General features: G+C 33.5%; 1 protein-coding gene across 2 annotated transcripts in view; it reads left to right on the top strand.

Moving 5' to 3' along the window:
* NBEAL1 (neurobeachin like 1) overlaps positions 1-17093 on the top strand; it is a gene marked incomplete at both ends in the record, with an annotated part of 180874 nt that overhangs the window by 49535 nt on the left and 114246 nt on the right. Inside the window, 5 exons of one of the 2 annotated variants that reach the window (XM_079709951.1) lie at positions 1869-1954; positions 3135-3441; positions 4940-5046; positions 12912-12998; positions 15118-15201. In XM_079709951.1, the coding sequence (XP_079566077.1) occupies positions 1869-1954; positions 3135-3441; positions 4940-5046; positions 12912-12998; positions 15118-15201 (671 nt within the window). The remainder of the gene's footprint in view (positions 1-1868; positions 1955-3134; positions 3442-4939; positions 5047-12911; positions 12999-15117; positions 15202-17093) is intronic. The other variant, XM_079709952.1, reaches the window with a different exon arrangement.

Raw genomic sequence — 17093 nt, 5'->3', positions numbered from 1 at the left:
TGTTTTGTTAATTTATCCCCAAATATTTATCCCAAGTACTTGTAGATGTAAAGTCTTTAAAATAAACTATTGCAAATTTTTTGAAAAGCCTTATCTTCATGACCTGTTTTTTGATAATGAAATGTCCCTTCGTATCCATGGTAATATTCCTTGCCTATTTTGTCAGATACTAGTATAGTATCTGACACTCCAGCAATCTTATGATTAGAATTTGTTTTCTGTATGTCCTCTGTGGCTGAATAGAACTCTATCATCTGTGTGAAATCTGAAATTTCAGTTTACAACTTCTTGGTAGGTTTTTACCTGTCTTGTGGGATTTCATACTATAATTTAGGACTGGTACTTGGACTCAAAGTGAGCCCTTTGCATACTTCTGGATTGCTTTCTCTGTATGTAGAGCTTCCTCCATTCAAGTACTGCTTTACAAATTCCAGTTGCCTAGGCCTCCCCAAACTTTTTATCTGTCTCCTAACTCAGCAAATAGCCATGTTCTTTTAGGGTTCCCCTTTCCTCTGCATTTGTTCAGAAAATGTCTACAAACCAGAAGCTGAGGTGATCCTTGGGTTTACTTTGCTTTCCTTCTCTTGTGTTTCACAATAGAAGGACAATTTCTAGAACCTAAAAATCTCTAGAGCCTATTTTTTCCAATTTTCTAGTTATTTATAGCAGGAAAACATGTGTAGTGACAGTTATTCCAGCATAGCTGGAATGACTTAATTTTTTTAATGTAAATTTCTATCAATACACTTTAACTCAAAATTGTTTCTTTTTGGTAATGTTTCTTATGTATAAAAATTAGATATAATTCTATTGTTATAATCTTGTCTTTGTATGTAATGATGTATGCAAAAGGATATTCATTACTGTATTGTTAGTAGTTTCAAAAGAAAATGGAAAAGCATAAACATTTATCAGTAGAGAACTGGTTAAGTAAATTAAGGTATGTCATTGTAGTGGAATGCTCTCTAGCCATTCCACTACTGATGAATAATGCAGATGTATATATTAAGATGTAAAAATGCTCAGAATGTATTAAGTATAATGTATTAAGCAAAAAAGCATAATGCAGTAATGTATGTAGAGCTTTTTTGCTTTTTTTTTTTTTTAAGGTGTAGAGAGCAAGGTGGATTGAGGAATAGGTTAGAGGGAAACTTGCTTTTCCTTGTCAGTTCTTTTATGCTGTTTAAATTTTTCTGTGTAATGTGCATGTATAACCTTTTAAAAACAATAAAGTTATATTAAAAGAAAGGTTACTATTGGTACCAGAACTTTAGAATATTGGCCCTGGAGTGGACCCAGGAGATCTTTTTATCTAACTCTTTCAATTTTATAATTGAATAATAATAGTTTATATAAGCAGTAGTACTAGTAGTAAAAAGACATCTAGTTTTATTGCAGATTTGGGTTAATTTGTAGCTCTGTCACTTAGTAACCCGATGACTTTAGGCACCGTATTAAATTTTGACCTTCCATTTGCTCATTTATAAATGGGGGCAAAATATCATCCTCGTATAGAGTATTATGAGAATTAAATGAGGTAACATAAAGAAAGTATCTAAAATGCTCCCTGATTGATGGTTTCTCTTTTCCTTTCCTATGAAAAAAAATGCATGTTAACTTTGCCTTTTAACAAATTTTAGCCTTTCACAAATCTTTTTTTAAAAATTTTGTTCTGTTTTGTTTTGTTTCTTATAATTAATTTTTACTGGAGTATAGTTGCTTTACAATGTTGTGTTAGCTTCTACTGTGCAGCAAGTGAATCAGCTATACAAATCGTTTTTGATGTTTCTGTGTCAGACATTCCTTAGAGATCAGCCATACTGTGAAAGAGAAACCTTATTTATTTATTTTGTGTATTATATTCACAGAATGTTTTCAAGAAAGTGAGCATCTCAAGGAGAGTCTTAAGTGTTGCTTATTGCATCTCTTTGGAGCCATTGTAGCTGGTGGGCAGGTGAGGAACATGTTGAAAGTTAACCTATAAAACGATAGTAAACAGTGCAAAAAGTTTTCCGTAGATTATTTAATGAATTCTTTGTCTCTTTAAAAATTTCATGAACCATACAAATATTTTTTTGAGTTTAGATCTTGTTTAAAACTTAATTTACTTACTTCTTTTATTTAAATGTAATGTTTATTCCTGGTAGCCATGTGTCCAGCAAAAACATCAGGGGTTCTGTTAATAAGGAAGCAGAGGGAAATTGATGTTGGATGGGCCATCAGCAATTTCTTCCATAGTAGCACTTGTTATTATTGATATTATTTATCATATTGATAATCAGTCCAAATGGCCTAAGTGTTATTACTTTTAGATGATTTTACATAATTATACTCTGATTTATTATTTATGAATTTAACAATTTAGGGCAACATATTTATTTCAAGCTTAATGGATCATCTCAAATAGCTACCAGTTACTTAGAGTTTCAGAAATATGTTTGTAGAATCAGAGCCAAGCCAGTCCTCTTATATATCTATATTATTTGGGATAATATGATATAAATGATATATGTCATTTGCTATAACCAACAGAAAATCTGAGAGAGGCTTGGCCAAATCGATGTGTTTATTTTTATTCTTGCATAAGAAATCCCGATGCAGGCGGTTCTGGGATAGCACAGCAACTCAGTGATATCATCAGGGACTAAGGTCCTTGTGTTCCTGTTCTGCTCTGTAGCCTGCTACTTTAATTCTGGGGCTTGTTTCCTCATGATATAAAGGTGGCTGCAAGCTTCTTGTCTGCATTTCAGGCAGGAAAAGGCTGAAAAAGCCAAGAGCAAAGGATCCTTTCCTTTTTTATTTGTAAAGTGATATCCTCTTCATGGTCTACTGGCATATATTCTTGACCAGAACTATGTCGCATGGCTACCCCTAGCTACAAGGGAGGGTGGTAAGTAAGTTTTCTACATGGGCAGGTGACTATCTGAATAAAATCAGAATTCTATTAGTAGTGAAGAAATGAAGACCTAATATGTGTAAAACACCAACAATGTCTGTCAAAGTATCTGTGTAAAAGTTTTTCAATGTTGATTTATAAAGAAAAAGTCTGCAGATTTATTAAATTCTCTTTGTTTTTGCAAACGTACAACACTTCAGTTAGATTTGGGTTTCATTTTTAGTCTCTCATGTTTCAGAGGAATGCTTTGCAAGCAATTTCTCCAGCCACCATGGAGGTTCTCATGAGAGTTTTGGCCGACTGCGATTCTTGGGAGGACGGAAATCCTGAAGAAGTGGGTAGGAAGGCAGAACTTACTCTGAAGTGCCTTACAGAGGTGGTACATATCCTTCTCACTAGCAGCTCTGATCAGCGTCAAGTGGAAACCAGCACTATTTTGGAGAACTATTTTAAATTGCTAAATTCAGATCATTCAGCTTTGCCTAATCAAAGGAGGTCCAGACTGTGGGAAAGCCGGTTCATAGCTCTACAGATCAAAATGCTGAGTGAGTATTAGATGAAGTTTATTATATTCAGTTTTCTCTGAATCTAGTTTTTTTTTTACCTTTATATTCTCCATTTTCATTTAGAATTCAAGGCTATTGTATCGAAAATATTGATTGTTTAATTCAGATATTGTGTGACTTTAGATTTGACTTCAAAATAATATGGAATTGATTTGTCTTTCACATATTTGCTTTAACAGTGACAAAATCGAGCCTCTATATTCTCTTGAAAGTTGTAATCCACTAAAAGCATCAATGTTCAAAAGTAAATCAGCTGTGATTTTGAAATTCTAGGAAAAGTAAATTTTCAAGAAGTGCCATTTGTAGTTTCTAACCTATGGCAAAGAGTCACTTATGATCAATTTTTTATGTGCTTCTAATACATCTCTGTAGAAATCACTTCAGCATGTCCTTCCTTTTGAGGGTTTCTGGTTTCTTGTTTTGTTTTGATTCCTCAGATCCTCTGTGTGTATGTGTCTTGTTTCTCTTTCCCTCTCTTTGTGTTGGTTGTTTTGTGTCATTCTGTGCTTCTTTCTCTCTCTCCCCCTCTCCTGCCTCCCTGCAAGCTCCTTCACCAATATACATGATTTCTTTTTGTATTTCTGTTAAATTGATAGATACTAATATTATTAACTGAGTTCCTTTTTATAGAAGTAACATATTTTCATTATAGCTAAACTAGAAAGTTCAGATAAGTGAAAAAAAGTTTTTGTATCCTGCCACCCGACATAACCAACATTAATGGTTTGTTGTATAGCCCTAGAGACTTTAAAAAATGTTTTTGTGGGTATGTGTGGGTATTGGACATCAAAATCTCAGTGAAACTTAATGATTCATAACAACAGTGTTTTTGTAGGAAAATAGATTCATCTTATATAGTTTCTATTCTTTTATATGTTATAACATGTCATGTTTTATAATTATTATAAATTATAAGTTTATAAGGAAATTTGAGTCTATATTGGACTTCTTTTTTATTATGAACTTGCATATTACCTATGTCAAATGTCCCTTGATTTCTGAGTGGGGACATCCTTTCAGTAGGAAACAAGACCAAAACATCATCACAAATGGATTAATTGCCTAAGTCTCATTTTCATGATAGTCATATGTTAATTTTATACTATAGAAATGAGACTATGTTGCCAGACATAACCAAGTGTTGCTTATTCATATCAAGTTGGGAACCACAGTTTATTACACTTACGTTATAATGGAAGAACACCTAAGTAAATCTCTGGGAAATATATATCATTCTTATATATAAAAAATAAATATTTTTAATAATAAAGTATAAAAATGTTCACTTTTTTTTCACTTTTCTTATCAAGTAATAAGTACAGGTTTTGTTTTCTATTCCCCCTCTTTATTATTTCCTATTAATTTACATCTGTTTGTTAGCCAAAAAACCTAAATTAAATATATGGCTAGAGTGAATGTTTCTGTGATCCCAGATTTTCCACTTTATTAATGGACAATTTTGTTTTTAATTTCCTAGATACCATTACAGCCATGTTAGACTGCAGAGATAGGCCTGTTCTTCAGGCTATTTTTCTTAACAGTAATTGCTTTGAACATCTCATACGACTGCTACAGAACTGCAAGGTATTTTTCTATTATTACTATTATTGTTGACTTTGATTTTTTTAAAATTTATTTTATTTATTTTTGGCTGCATTGGGTCTTTGTTGCTGTGCATGGGCTTTCTCTAGTTGTGGCGAGAGGGGCTACTCTTTGTAGCGGTGCATGGGCTTCTCATTGCAGTGGCTTCTGTTGTTGCGGAGCACGGGCTCTAGACGCGTGGGCTTCAGTAGTTTTGGCACACGGGCTCAGTAGTTGTGGCTTGTGGGCTCTAGAGCGCAGGCTCAGTAGTTGTGGCACACGGGCTTAGTTTCTCCATGGCATGTGGGATCTTCCCGGACCAGGGCTCGAACCCGTGTCCCCTGCATTGGCAGGCGGATTCTTAACCACTGAGCCACCAGGGAAGCCCTGTTGTCTTTGATTTTAAGAAGCTGTTATTTGGTTTATGTTTTGATTCTATTTTGAGCATAACTATAACTAAATTTTTTTATTGTGGTAAAATACATGTAACGTAAAATTTACCATCTTAATCATTTTTAAGTATACAGTTCAGTGGTATTAAATACATTCACATTGTTGCAACTATTACCACCATCCATCCCCCATAACTCTTCATCTTGTAAAACTAAAGCTCTATATCCATTAAACAACTCTACATTCTCCTCTCCGTTCAGCCCTTGGCAACTACTATTCTTGCTGTCTCTGTGATTTTGACTACTCTAAGTACCTCGTATAGGTGGAATTATACAGTGTTTGATTTTTTCTGACTGGCTTATTTCATTCAGCATAATATCCTCAAGATTCATCCATGTTGTAGCATATTGCAGAATTTCCTTTCTTTTTAAGACTGAATAGTATCTCATTGTATGTATACATATGTATATACCACATTTTGTTTATTCATTCATCTGTTGATGGACTCTTGTGTTGATTCTACCTTTTGGCTATCATGGATAATGTTGCTATGAACATGAGTATACAAATATCTCTTCAAGACCCTACTTTAAATTCTTTTTGGTATATATCCAGAAGTGGGTTTGCTGGATCATATAGTAATTAAATTTTTAATTTTTTGAGGAGCCACCTTACTGTTTTCCATAGTAGCTGCACCATTTTACATTGCCACCAACAGTGCAGAAAGGTTCCAGTTTCTCCACATTCTTATCAACACTTGTTTTCTTCTTCTTCTTCTTCTTCTTCTCCTTCTCGTCCTTCTTCTTCCTCTTCCTCCTCTTCCTCCTCCCCTTCCTCTTCTCCCTCTTCCTCCTCCTCCTCTTCTCCTTCCGCCTCCTCCTCCTCTTCTTCCTCTTCTTTTTTTTTGATAATAGCCATCTCAATGGGTGTGAGGTGGTATCTCATTGTAGTTTGATTTGCTTTTCTCTAATGATTAGTGATGCTGAGCATCTTTTCATGTGCTTACTGGCCATTTGTGTATCATCTTTAGAGAAATGTCTATTCAAGTCCTTGGTGCATTTTTTAATTGGGTTTTTAAGCTTTTTTGTTGTTAAGTTTCAAAGTCTTTTTTGTTATGCATTGTTAAAATTTAGTATGAGCATTTGATGGCATATGTTTTTGCACTTTTGTTTCACTTAAGATTATTTCATTAGCATTTTCATGTGTTATGATTTTCATATTTACATGTTATTATACTGACTGGATGTACCATAGTTTACTTAACTATTCCCTATTGGTAAATTCTTAATTTGTTTCCAATTTTGTTTGTGATTACATAACTCTTTAAAGTTTCATAAAACAGAATTCTATTTCTAGTACAATTATTAGATCAAAGGGCATACATTTTTTTAAGTAGGGAACATTGTGTGAAAACTTATGAATAAGTGGAAAATGTAGAAAAGTGGAAAAATAAAAATACTATTAATGTTCTTGATGTATACTTCCAATTTGCTTATTTTTTAAAGTTTTTACTAATTTACACTTTTAGCAGATTTGTGTGTAAGTACATAATAACTAATATCTCTGATTATTATATGTTTCCATAAATTTCAAGATGGCACCAGAAACCTTCTTGAGAAGGCTTTGAAAGTAAAACTACTTCAAAGAGCTTTTACCTTTCTATTTGAAGTATTCCTTTCATGAATTCCCTGTTGAAAAATACTGGGGGTCCCTTCTGATTCTGTGAGAATATTCCAGAATAAGAATTTTAACGTTAGCTCCTTGAATTTTTCCACTCTGTTAGGAGGGGTATCCTTGAAAACATTTATGTCACTATATTGCTTAACTTATAGTAAAATTGTGAAGAATAGCATAAAATAGGAAATAATATATTGATAAAGTAAGTCATAATGATTATTTATGAAGTCAACAAAAGTACCAAATTGTCACTATAGAGTCAAGATCTCTCTGTCTGCCTTTTATAAATCATTCTTGGGAAAGAAATCCTAGGGAGGTGAAAGCAGCATAAGAGAAATGTTTATAAAACCTTCTGTTTGTTGTAAAAATGCAGCGTGGCTTTATCAGTTATAAAGACAACTTCAGTAATAAAGGCAAGATCTCACATGTGTAGAGAACCTGCCAGTCACACATTATGGAAGGATAAATCACTAGGATAAAATAGTTTCTACTAAACTTTTTTGAATGCATTTATACAGTATATGAAACTAAGACATAATTAAAAATCTCTATCATATCATGGTCAACAGTATCTTTTTTAAAAATACAAAACTGTTTGACATAGCTGTCATGGTGAGCTAATATTTACTCTTTCTTCTATGTTATAAACCAAAGTTTCTTATCATTTAGATCTAGAAACTTGCTGATAGTCATACCATTTTAAAATTTAATTATTTGTTACCATTTATCACATTTTGTTTTGAAACAGGAAATGGTAGAGAAGAAACCCATTTCAGAGGGGAAAGCTAGGCTTTGGGACCTGAGCCTTCTCTCCTGGCAGTAGTCTTTATTTGTGGAATATTCTAGTCAGACTCCCTGTAGATTCCTCACTAAACTTTAGACTCATTAAGTTTTTTTTTTTTTAACATCTTTATTGGAGTATAATAGCTTTACAATGGTGTGTTTCTGCTTTATAACAAAGTGAAGCAGTTATACATATACATATGTCCCCATATCTCTTCCCTCTTGCATCTCCCTTCCTCCCACCCTCCCTATCCCACCCCTCTAGGTGGTCACAAAGCACCGAGCTTATCTCCTTGTGCTACGCGGCTGCTTCCCACTAGCTATCTATTTTACGTTTGGTAGTGTATATATGTCCATGCCACACTCTCACTTTGTCCCAGCTTACCCTGCCACCTCCCTGTATCCTCAAGTTCATTCTCTAGTAGGTCTGCATCTTTATTCCCGTCTTGCCCCTAGGTTCTTCATGACCTTTTTTTTTTTTTTTTAAGATTCCGTATATATGTGTTAGCATATGGTATTTGTTTTTCTCTTTCTGACTTACTTCACTCTGAATGACAGTCTCTAGGTCCATCCGCCTCACTACAGATAACTCAGTTTCGTTCCTTTTTATGGCTGCATAATATTCCATTGCATATATGTGCCACATCTAGACTTATTAAGTTTTAAAAACAAGTGGCACAGTGGTTAAGAATCTGCCTGCCGATGCAGGGGACACAAGTTCGACCCCTGGTCCGGGAAGATCCCACATGTGCAGAGCAACTAAGCCCATGTGCCACAGCTACTGAGCCCACGTGGCACAATTACTGAAACCCGCATGCCCAGAGCCCGTGCACCGCAACAAAGAGTAGCCTCTGCTCACTGCAACCAGAGAAAAACCTGCATGCAGCAACGAAGACCCAACGCAGCAAAAAATAAAATAAATTAAATAAATAAACTTCTTAAAAAATATAATAAATTAGTTAAGATGATTTAATAAAAAAATTTAAAAATAATAAAAACAAGGGGGAACCTTTGAAATGAACTGCCCAACTCTTTTATTATAGAAATGAGGAATGTGTCCTAAGAGCTTAAGTGATGAGCCCAGTGTTTAACACTAATATATGATGGAGGTAGGATTTCTTACCCAGGTATTCTGACCCTAAGTTCATTGTTATATGTAGTTTTGTAACTGTATTACTGGTACTTAAGGTCACTGTTTAGTCAGTAGAAAAAATGTTTTCTGCGCACTAAATATAAGAGAATTATAGGTTTTATTTACTGTATATACAAACATATTTGATGGAGATAGGTCATATGATTTATGAATATATAAAAATGTTTGGCATCTTGTGAAAACTTAAGTTCCCAGATGTGTTATAGAATGCTACAGATGTCTATGATTGATTTCTGTTTAAATTGTTATTTGTTAATAAGGAATGAATCATTTACTCTTTTGTATAGTAATACAGAATCAAGACAATTCATCATTTAAATATTCAGACCCATTGGAAGCATTATCATCTAACGCTTAAAGTGTCATAAACAATTTATGAATTACACATAAATCTTTAGGGTGACTGTTGCAGTTTCTATGCCTTCTTTTTGCATGAGATTCACCAACCAGTTTAAGTACACATTAATTTCCTTGAATATTTGTGTAAAGACTTCTGGGCTTCTCAAAATGAGTTTCATCATACTATAACATATTTAAAATACAGTTCCATGGAATCATATATTTAACTTTTATGATAGGTATGATGAACTTTAAATATTTAAGAATTATTTTCTTTTACTATATTGAATTTTGAAAGGGGGATATGCTTTGAGTTACTATAAGTTTTTTTTAAGCTGTTCAAAAATATTTGAATTAATGTGAAGAAAATAACAGCAAATTTCTAGTAGCAAAGAGTAGAATTCAAAACCATTACATGGACTTTAGCACTTTGCTAGTTGAAATCATTTTTTCAAAAATATATTGTAAGTATATAAAGTTCCATTTGAGGACTTAAGTCATAAGATTCTGGAAAGCTTTTGATATTGTGGTGTCGCTTATCTTCTTTGATTTGTTTTCTTTAATTTCTTCTCTTTCTTCTCCACATCTACTCCTTAAAATCAACTACAACAAATTTATCATCATGACAGTCTTAGTAAGAATCAGAATTTTTTTTTTTTTTTTTTTTGTGGTACGCGGGCCTCTCACTGTTGTGGCCTCTCCCATTGTGGAGCACAGGCTCCAGACGCGCAGGCTCAGCGGCCATCGCTCACGGGCCCATCCACTCCGCGGTATGTGGGATCAAGACCGGGACACAAACCTGTGTCCCCTGCATCGGCAGGCGGACTCTCAGCCACTGTGCCACCAGGGAAGCCCAAGAATGAGAATTTATCAGAGGATCAACCAAGGGTTACTTTATGGAAAAGAGTGTTAGGAGTGAATAGACAAAATGGTGTAGTTGAAAGCCTGACTTTGGGAATCATACCTGTCTGGATTTATACACATTGTCTTAGTGACCTTGAGCAAGTTTCTTTTCATTTTTTTAAAAATAGATATTTATTTGACTTCTAGAACAATACACAATATAGAGCTTTTGGAGGAAAAAAGAAGCATAACAATATTTTTTTACAAAGCATATATACAGTATTTAAAATGTTGCAAAATATACATATTTGCGTGTATATTTTTAATGTGGATGTATTTTCCTTTACAAAATTGGAATACTACTGAATATTTTTTATTCTGCTTTTAATTGTGTTATATCATGAATCTTTCCATATGCTATCATATATTTTTCAAAAGATTGCTTTTAATGACTGCAAGTATTTCAACCCAGCAGTTCTCAAAGTATGGGATCCCCAAGATCATTTTAGGGAGTCTGCAAAGTCTAATCTTAAAAAAATTTCTTTTTGAAGTTAATTTTCTTCTTAAACTGTAACCAAAACAACATTATAAAAGTCTGAACGCAAAAGCAGATAAGAGGGCTTCCCTGGTGGCGCAGTGGTTGAGAGTCCGCCTGCTGATGCAGGGGACATGGGTTCGTGCCCCGGTCCGGGAAGATCCCACATGCCACGGAGCGGCTAGGCCCGTGAGCCATGGCCGCTGAGCCTGCGCGTCCGGAGCCTGTTCTCTGCAACGGGAGAGGCCACAACAGTGAGAGGCCCGCGTACCGCAAAAACAAAACAAAAAGCAGATAGGAGAGTTCATCTGTCTTCTCTTAAGTCAGACATTTAAAGAGATTTGCAAAAATGTAAAAGCAGTGCCATCCTCACTAAGGTATATTTTGGAAAATATATTTTTCATAAACATGTTATTTGTATAAACTTGTAATGGATTTGTTATTTTTTGAATAAATAAATATTTTTTAAACGCCTTGATTTTAATTTCTGATATGGTAAATATTGATAGATGTAACCCACATAAATAAAAGTTCAGTTCATTGGGGTTCTCAGTAATTTTTTAAAGAGTGTTAAGGGGTCTTCAGACCAGAAAATTTGAGGATTTCTATTTCAACCTATGGATGAACCATAATTTATTAACATATTCTATTATGTTGATATTTGACTGGTTTCTAATTTTTTGCTGTTGTAAACAGAATTGAAGTGAGCATTTCTCTTCCAAAATCTTAGTGTCAATTTCTGACTGTTTCTTTGAGTAGATTCCTAGAAATACAATTACTGATTTAAAGAGTAAGAACTTTTTAAAAGAATCTTGATATGGATTGCTTTCTGGAAAGACTTTACTTATTTTTACTTTCATCAGTTTTGAGCAGTCCTGTGTTATTGCACCTAGATAATATGGAATATTACTATTTTAAAATCTTTGCTGCTAATAATGATACCAGCTTTCATTTATTTAGCCCTTGTTGTATGTCAGTTTTAGGCTAATAACCTAACATGGATTATCTCATTTAATCTGCACGCCAATTTCATGATATATTATTCTTTTCATTTCTGAGAAAACAAACTCGGAGAATTTAAGTAGTTTTCCTTAAAACCAGACAGCTAATAAGTAGCAGAACCAAGATTCAAATGCAGGTTTCTGATTCCAAAGCCTGAATTGCGTACGCTAATCTATTTTTAGGTTTAGCTTTACTTATGCTCTTGCATACCTTACTATTACCCATTTTATTTTATATTGCATTATTTCAGCACATTACTGGATTTTTGTTTTCAATTTCTGAAGTGATAGTAGTTCCTAAGAAGAACTTCCTTCTTAGGATGCTCTTGATAAATCCCGTTATAAATCTAACTTTCTCTCCCTTTTCACTCTCATTTGAATTATTTTCCTCTTTACCCAAACTGTGACTGAGATCTTTTGGGATGCTGGGTTTTACTTATGTAAGCCAAACTACTTGATTCTTTCATTTCTTTCAGAAAAGGGCAGTCTCAATGTATGTCAGAGGTAATCCTAATCCATCTTTCTAGTGTACAAACTAATATAAATTATGCTCAACTCTTGATAATTTTGGAGAATACTGTTAACAAAATTTTTAACAAAATGTGTGGTCAGATAAGTTAGGGAAATACTACACACTGACCTCCCTTGTCAAAGTACACATTAGCATATTTGAGACTCTGAGAAGCATTTCCAGAAAGACCCCTTTTTAAAGTTAGTTTAATAGCATTTCACACACCTACGTGGCTGCAGAACCCTTACTATACATTATTTACTACAGTATCTTTAGTCTGTCTCAATAGCAGTTTCCTTCTCTTCTATGAGTCATTCCCTGCTGATTCTTTAAGAATTCAGGAATATTAACTAAGTATTCCTAATAATTATTTAATTATTGCTGTTGTTTCTTATTTTGGTAACTTTGAGTTTCAGAGAGAAATAACTGATAATTAATTACAGAGTATATGAACTAATGTTAGTTAGTAATCCAGAAAGTGGACAGTTGATTGTCATTTTAAGAGTGGTATACTTCATGAGTGGATTCTTGGATTTATTTCAAGAGATATGGAAATCCATTTAAGCTTCACTTCTGCTTATAGGTAACAATTTAATGTTCTTTCTCCATTATTCTTGTCTCTGTTTTTAACAGCTATTTTTAAATGCTAACAGTAAGGTGGCAGACAAGAACGAGAAAGACCTTGCCAACAAATTACTGACAGAAATGAATGAGGACCAGGTATCTACAAAGCCTGCATCTTGTTTCAGCTGAAGTCCAAAATCAGTCAATGGGAGCACCTATTCCTGTACTTTTCTTCTTATGTTTTAAAGTATACAAACATTATCTATTTCTAATCTTCATTAATTATTTTTGAAAATTGTTTAAAAATTTAAAAATAAATGCTTTCATCTAAAAGATAAATATATTGAAATCTTGGTGAGGGATATATATGATCGACAGGATTCCATCTATGTATGTGTGTCTTCTTTTCAGTTTGAGGAAATATAAAGTACAGGAATGGAATCCCAATATCAGTGCTGTCCACCTAGTGATGACTCCATATTTTGGGGGCTTCTTTTTCTAAGCATTGTGGTGTATTGGGACCTTAGGGCTTTGTTCGTGAATATGTTTGATCAGTTTTAATATCTTGATTCTTTGCCTCTTGTTGACAAATGATTATTATAATTCAATGGACAACCCAAATCTTGGAGGAAGGGAAGAAGATGCCGAGCTCTTTGAGTCTTAATTTAGCATAAAATTTAACTTTTTTCTTTTCTAAAAACTCACCTTTACACGGGTATAAGGCAGATATATACAATTTATCTTGCTTTTCACAATACATTAGGCAATTTAGGTTGGCAAAAACTACCTATAAAAATTGCTTTGTTATTTATCTTTCCCAGAATGTTTGTGAGAGAGCTTATGTGATATCTTTTATTAACATATTATTAGCATTATCTTAATGTCCAGGTGTATAAATAGAGCTGTGGTATATAAAAAGAGACATGATAATCTGTTCTCTTCTGGATGTGAAATATCAATTACAGACTACCATTCTGGATTTCCATATAAGTGTTAGCCCCTCTTAAAGTCTTCTTATATAGATTTATAAAATGTTATAATAATCCCTTTGAGGTTGACAATTAGTATTCCTGATTATAGGTACTGTGATGCCTAGTCCTCTTCAATAAAGTCGAGAAAAAAATCTTAGTTTTTTTTTTTTTAATCTTAGTATGATATTCTGTATGCAGAATGTTTAATGCATATGATAATATGTTTATTACACATGTAATATGTTTATTTTATGTAATAATGTTTAATAAATAAACAACATCAACAAAAACCAAGATACCAGCTTAAATAACTTGCCTGAAAATGATAGAGCTTAGCTCACAATGACAAAGATCTAATCAGTCCCCCTTTACTCAGATCATTTTTAGTGAGAGGCAGAGAGGAAAATTCTATTTGTGGGGTAACGAGCTTCAAGTCATAGTAATATATTACCAAAAGCAGATTTTGGGGACTGGTAATTTTTACAACTTTCTAGTCCTCACACTATGCTTTCGTGGTTGACTAAGTCAGATGATATAACATTCACGTTCAGTTTTTTTATATTGTTGATGTTCTATTTTGTTTTTGTTTCTTTTGCTATGAATGTACTGCCCTGAAATTTAACACATCTCTTCTTTATGATGAAGCTTAAACAGAAATAGACAAAATGGAGCTGGTATTTATTTTTTCTTACAACTTCTGGCATTAAAGCTTGCCTTCTCAAAAACATGACAGTGCTTATAGATACATATTTCATTTTCTGTTCTGCCTCAAATTTCTCCATTTTATATAAAAATACAGGTATGTTATTGTTTGCAAATGTGATTGATTGATATATGCACATACCATTTCATTTATAACACAGGGTTTGGAAACTATATAGATAAGACTGTTTTAGACATCTTATTATACATGCTAATGAAATTTTAACCTAGGAAGTTTCAAGTGTATTTTTGAAGGAAAATTAAAACAGACAAGAATTTCCCGTGATAGCCCTCCCTCCCTTCCTCTTGAGATTGTCCATTACTTTTTAAAAGCATGTTTAATCTTGGTGGGTTTTTTCCCCCCCAAAGCATTTTAATATAATGAGTGAATGTAACCTTATTCTTCTTGACATATGGCTTATTTTCTGTCAAGTATGTAACTTTTCCTACAGGTTTTAGTGTTTCAGAGATCCATTTCATTGGAAGAAGAATGTATTGCATGTTAAATATTTTTTTGAGGTTTTCAGAAGAAAGGCTTCCTAACTGAATACAAATCTTGAACACATTTGTTAATTTCTTACCTTTTTTTCCTCTTCTGGTAGGTGTTTCAGGCACAGTTGGATTGTTTGGCTGTATCAACCATTCAGGCTTTGACAGCAGTAATGAACAAATCTCCAGCTGCTAAGGTAAAACATATGTCCTCAAGCTCTAAAATGTTATCGTAGATATACCTGTTTTCACTATATAATTCCCAAAGTAATGTATGAAAGTATAAAATACATATGGTTTCACTCATGAAGTAATTCACAAAATATCTCATCTTTGTATAGGAATCACTTTGCTGATAATTTAAAAGACAGATGCCTATGGGCAGTACTTTGGGGTTATTTAAAGCATTGATGACTCACTGCAAGCTCTAGGGATTTACAGCATCAGTCAACGAATGGGAAGAGAGCACTGGTGTTGAAATGTTGAAAGGATCATTTTAAGTGATTATTTGATTAGCTCATTTAAAGAATTAAATTTTATATCATAATTTTTCTTCATTAATAAAATAATCACTCTTTCACTATTTGGTCAGTTTATGACCATCTAGAATATGAAAAATTTTCACATGTGAACAGCCCTGTCAATTTGGGACTTGTTTTTCCAGATGGCCTTGGAAATTCTGCTTCTTTGTTTGTAGTCACTGACCCTCAGGATTTTCTTTCCCTTCTCATTCACTACCACTGACTCTGCCCTGCAGTCCACTTATGCTGATTCTGTGCTAGTAGTTTTCCCACTGAGTACTTTTAAGGATTAGTGACATCATCTGTGTAAAATGGTAAGCAGAGTGCCAGGCACAAGGTAAGTGCTTAATAAGTATGTGTCTATAATTATTTTTACCATTTTACCTTCTTATCCTCCACTTCTAATATATTTCATTTAGTACCAGAAATAAATGAATTATTCCTTGTTCCCTAAGCCATGCTTTCAGTTGTATTTCTTACTTTCCATTGGTTTTTTTTAGGAGACTGACTTTCCCTATAAATGTCGCTATATATAACTCATGGTTAAATTCCTGCTGAATAGGCTTTTACAACTATTACAGGCTGGCATGGAAATCTAATCTCCATTTATAATAGTTACTTAAGAAAAAAATTATTTTAAGTTCTAAGTAATTGGTTCATGAGTATAATGGATTGCTTATACTGTATTATGAAATTCAAACCTGCAATGATGTCCAGGTCTTTTTTAAATATAATTTTTTAAACTATATTATATGTTGCATGGCTTAAAATTTGAAAGATTATTTTTTAAAATGCCTTTTGAAAAAATATTTTTTTCCTATCCTTGGCCCACAGTCAACTAATTCCCCTTCCTGGAGACAACTAGTCATACTTGTTTAAATCTTTTGATTTTATAATGTGTATATATTTTTGCCTAACTTACTGGACCAATTTAGTATTGCTAGGTTTTTTGTGTTCTTTACAATTTACATTATGGCTTTTGGTACCCATTAGTCCAAGTGTGACTTAGAGCTTATTAAATTGAACTTCGTGCTCCAGATAATTTAGACCATTTAGATATTGGGTTGGCCAAAAGGTTCGTTCGTTTTTTTCCTGTAAGATGGCTCTAGTAGCACTTAGTTGTCTTTAACTTCATTTGAAACAGTTTTGCTAGATTGTATGTGACAACTGTCATATCAGCATGCGTTTTAAAAAGGACTTAACAAAACTGGTGAATTTTTGTATAGCCATTTTAATATTGAAGATGGAAGAACAAAAGCAACATTTTCGGCCTATTATGCTTTATTATTTCAAGAGAGGTAAAAATGCAACTGAAATGCAAAAAAAAGATTTGTGCAGTGTATGGAGAAGGTGCTGTGACTGATCGAATGTGTCAAAAGTGGTTTGCGAAGTTTCGTGCTAGAGATTTCTTGCTGGATAATGCTCCACGGTCGGGTAGACCAGTTGAAGTTGATAGTGATCAAATGGAGACATTAATTGAGAACAATCAATGTTATACGCAGGAGATAGCCAACATACTCAAAATATCCAAATCAAGTGTTGAAAACCATTTGCACCAACTTGGTTAT

The sequence above is a fragment of the Hyperoodon ampullatus genome (genome assembly GCF_949752795.1).
Source record: "Hyperoodon ampullatus genome assembly, chromosome: 8".
NCBI classification, from domain to species: domain Eukaryota; kingdom Metazoa; phylum Chordata; class Mammalia; order Artiodactyla; family Ziphiidae; genus Hyperoodon; species Hyperoodon ampullatus.
This window is presented reverse-complemented; position numbering and strand designations above follow the sequence as displayed.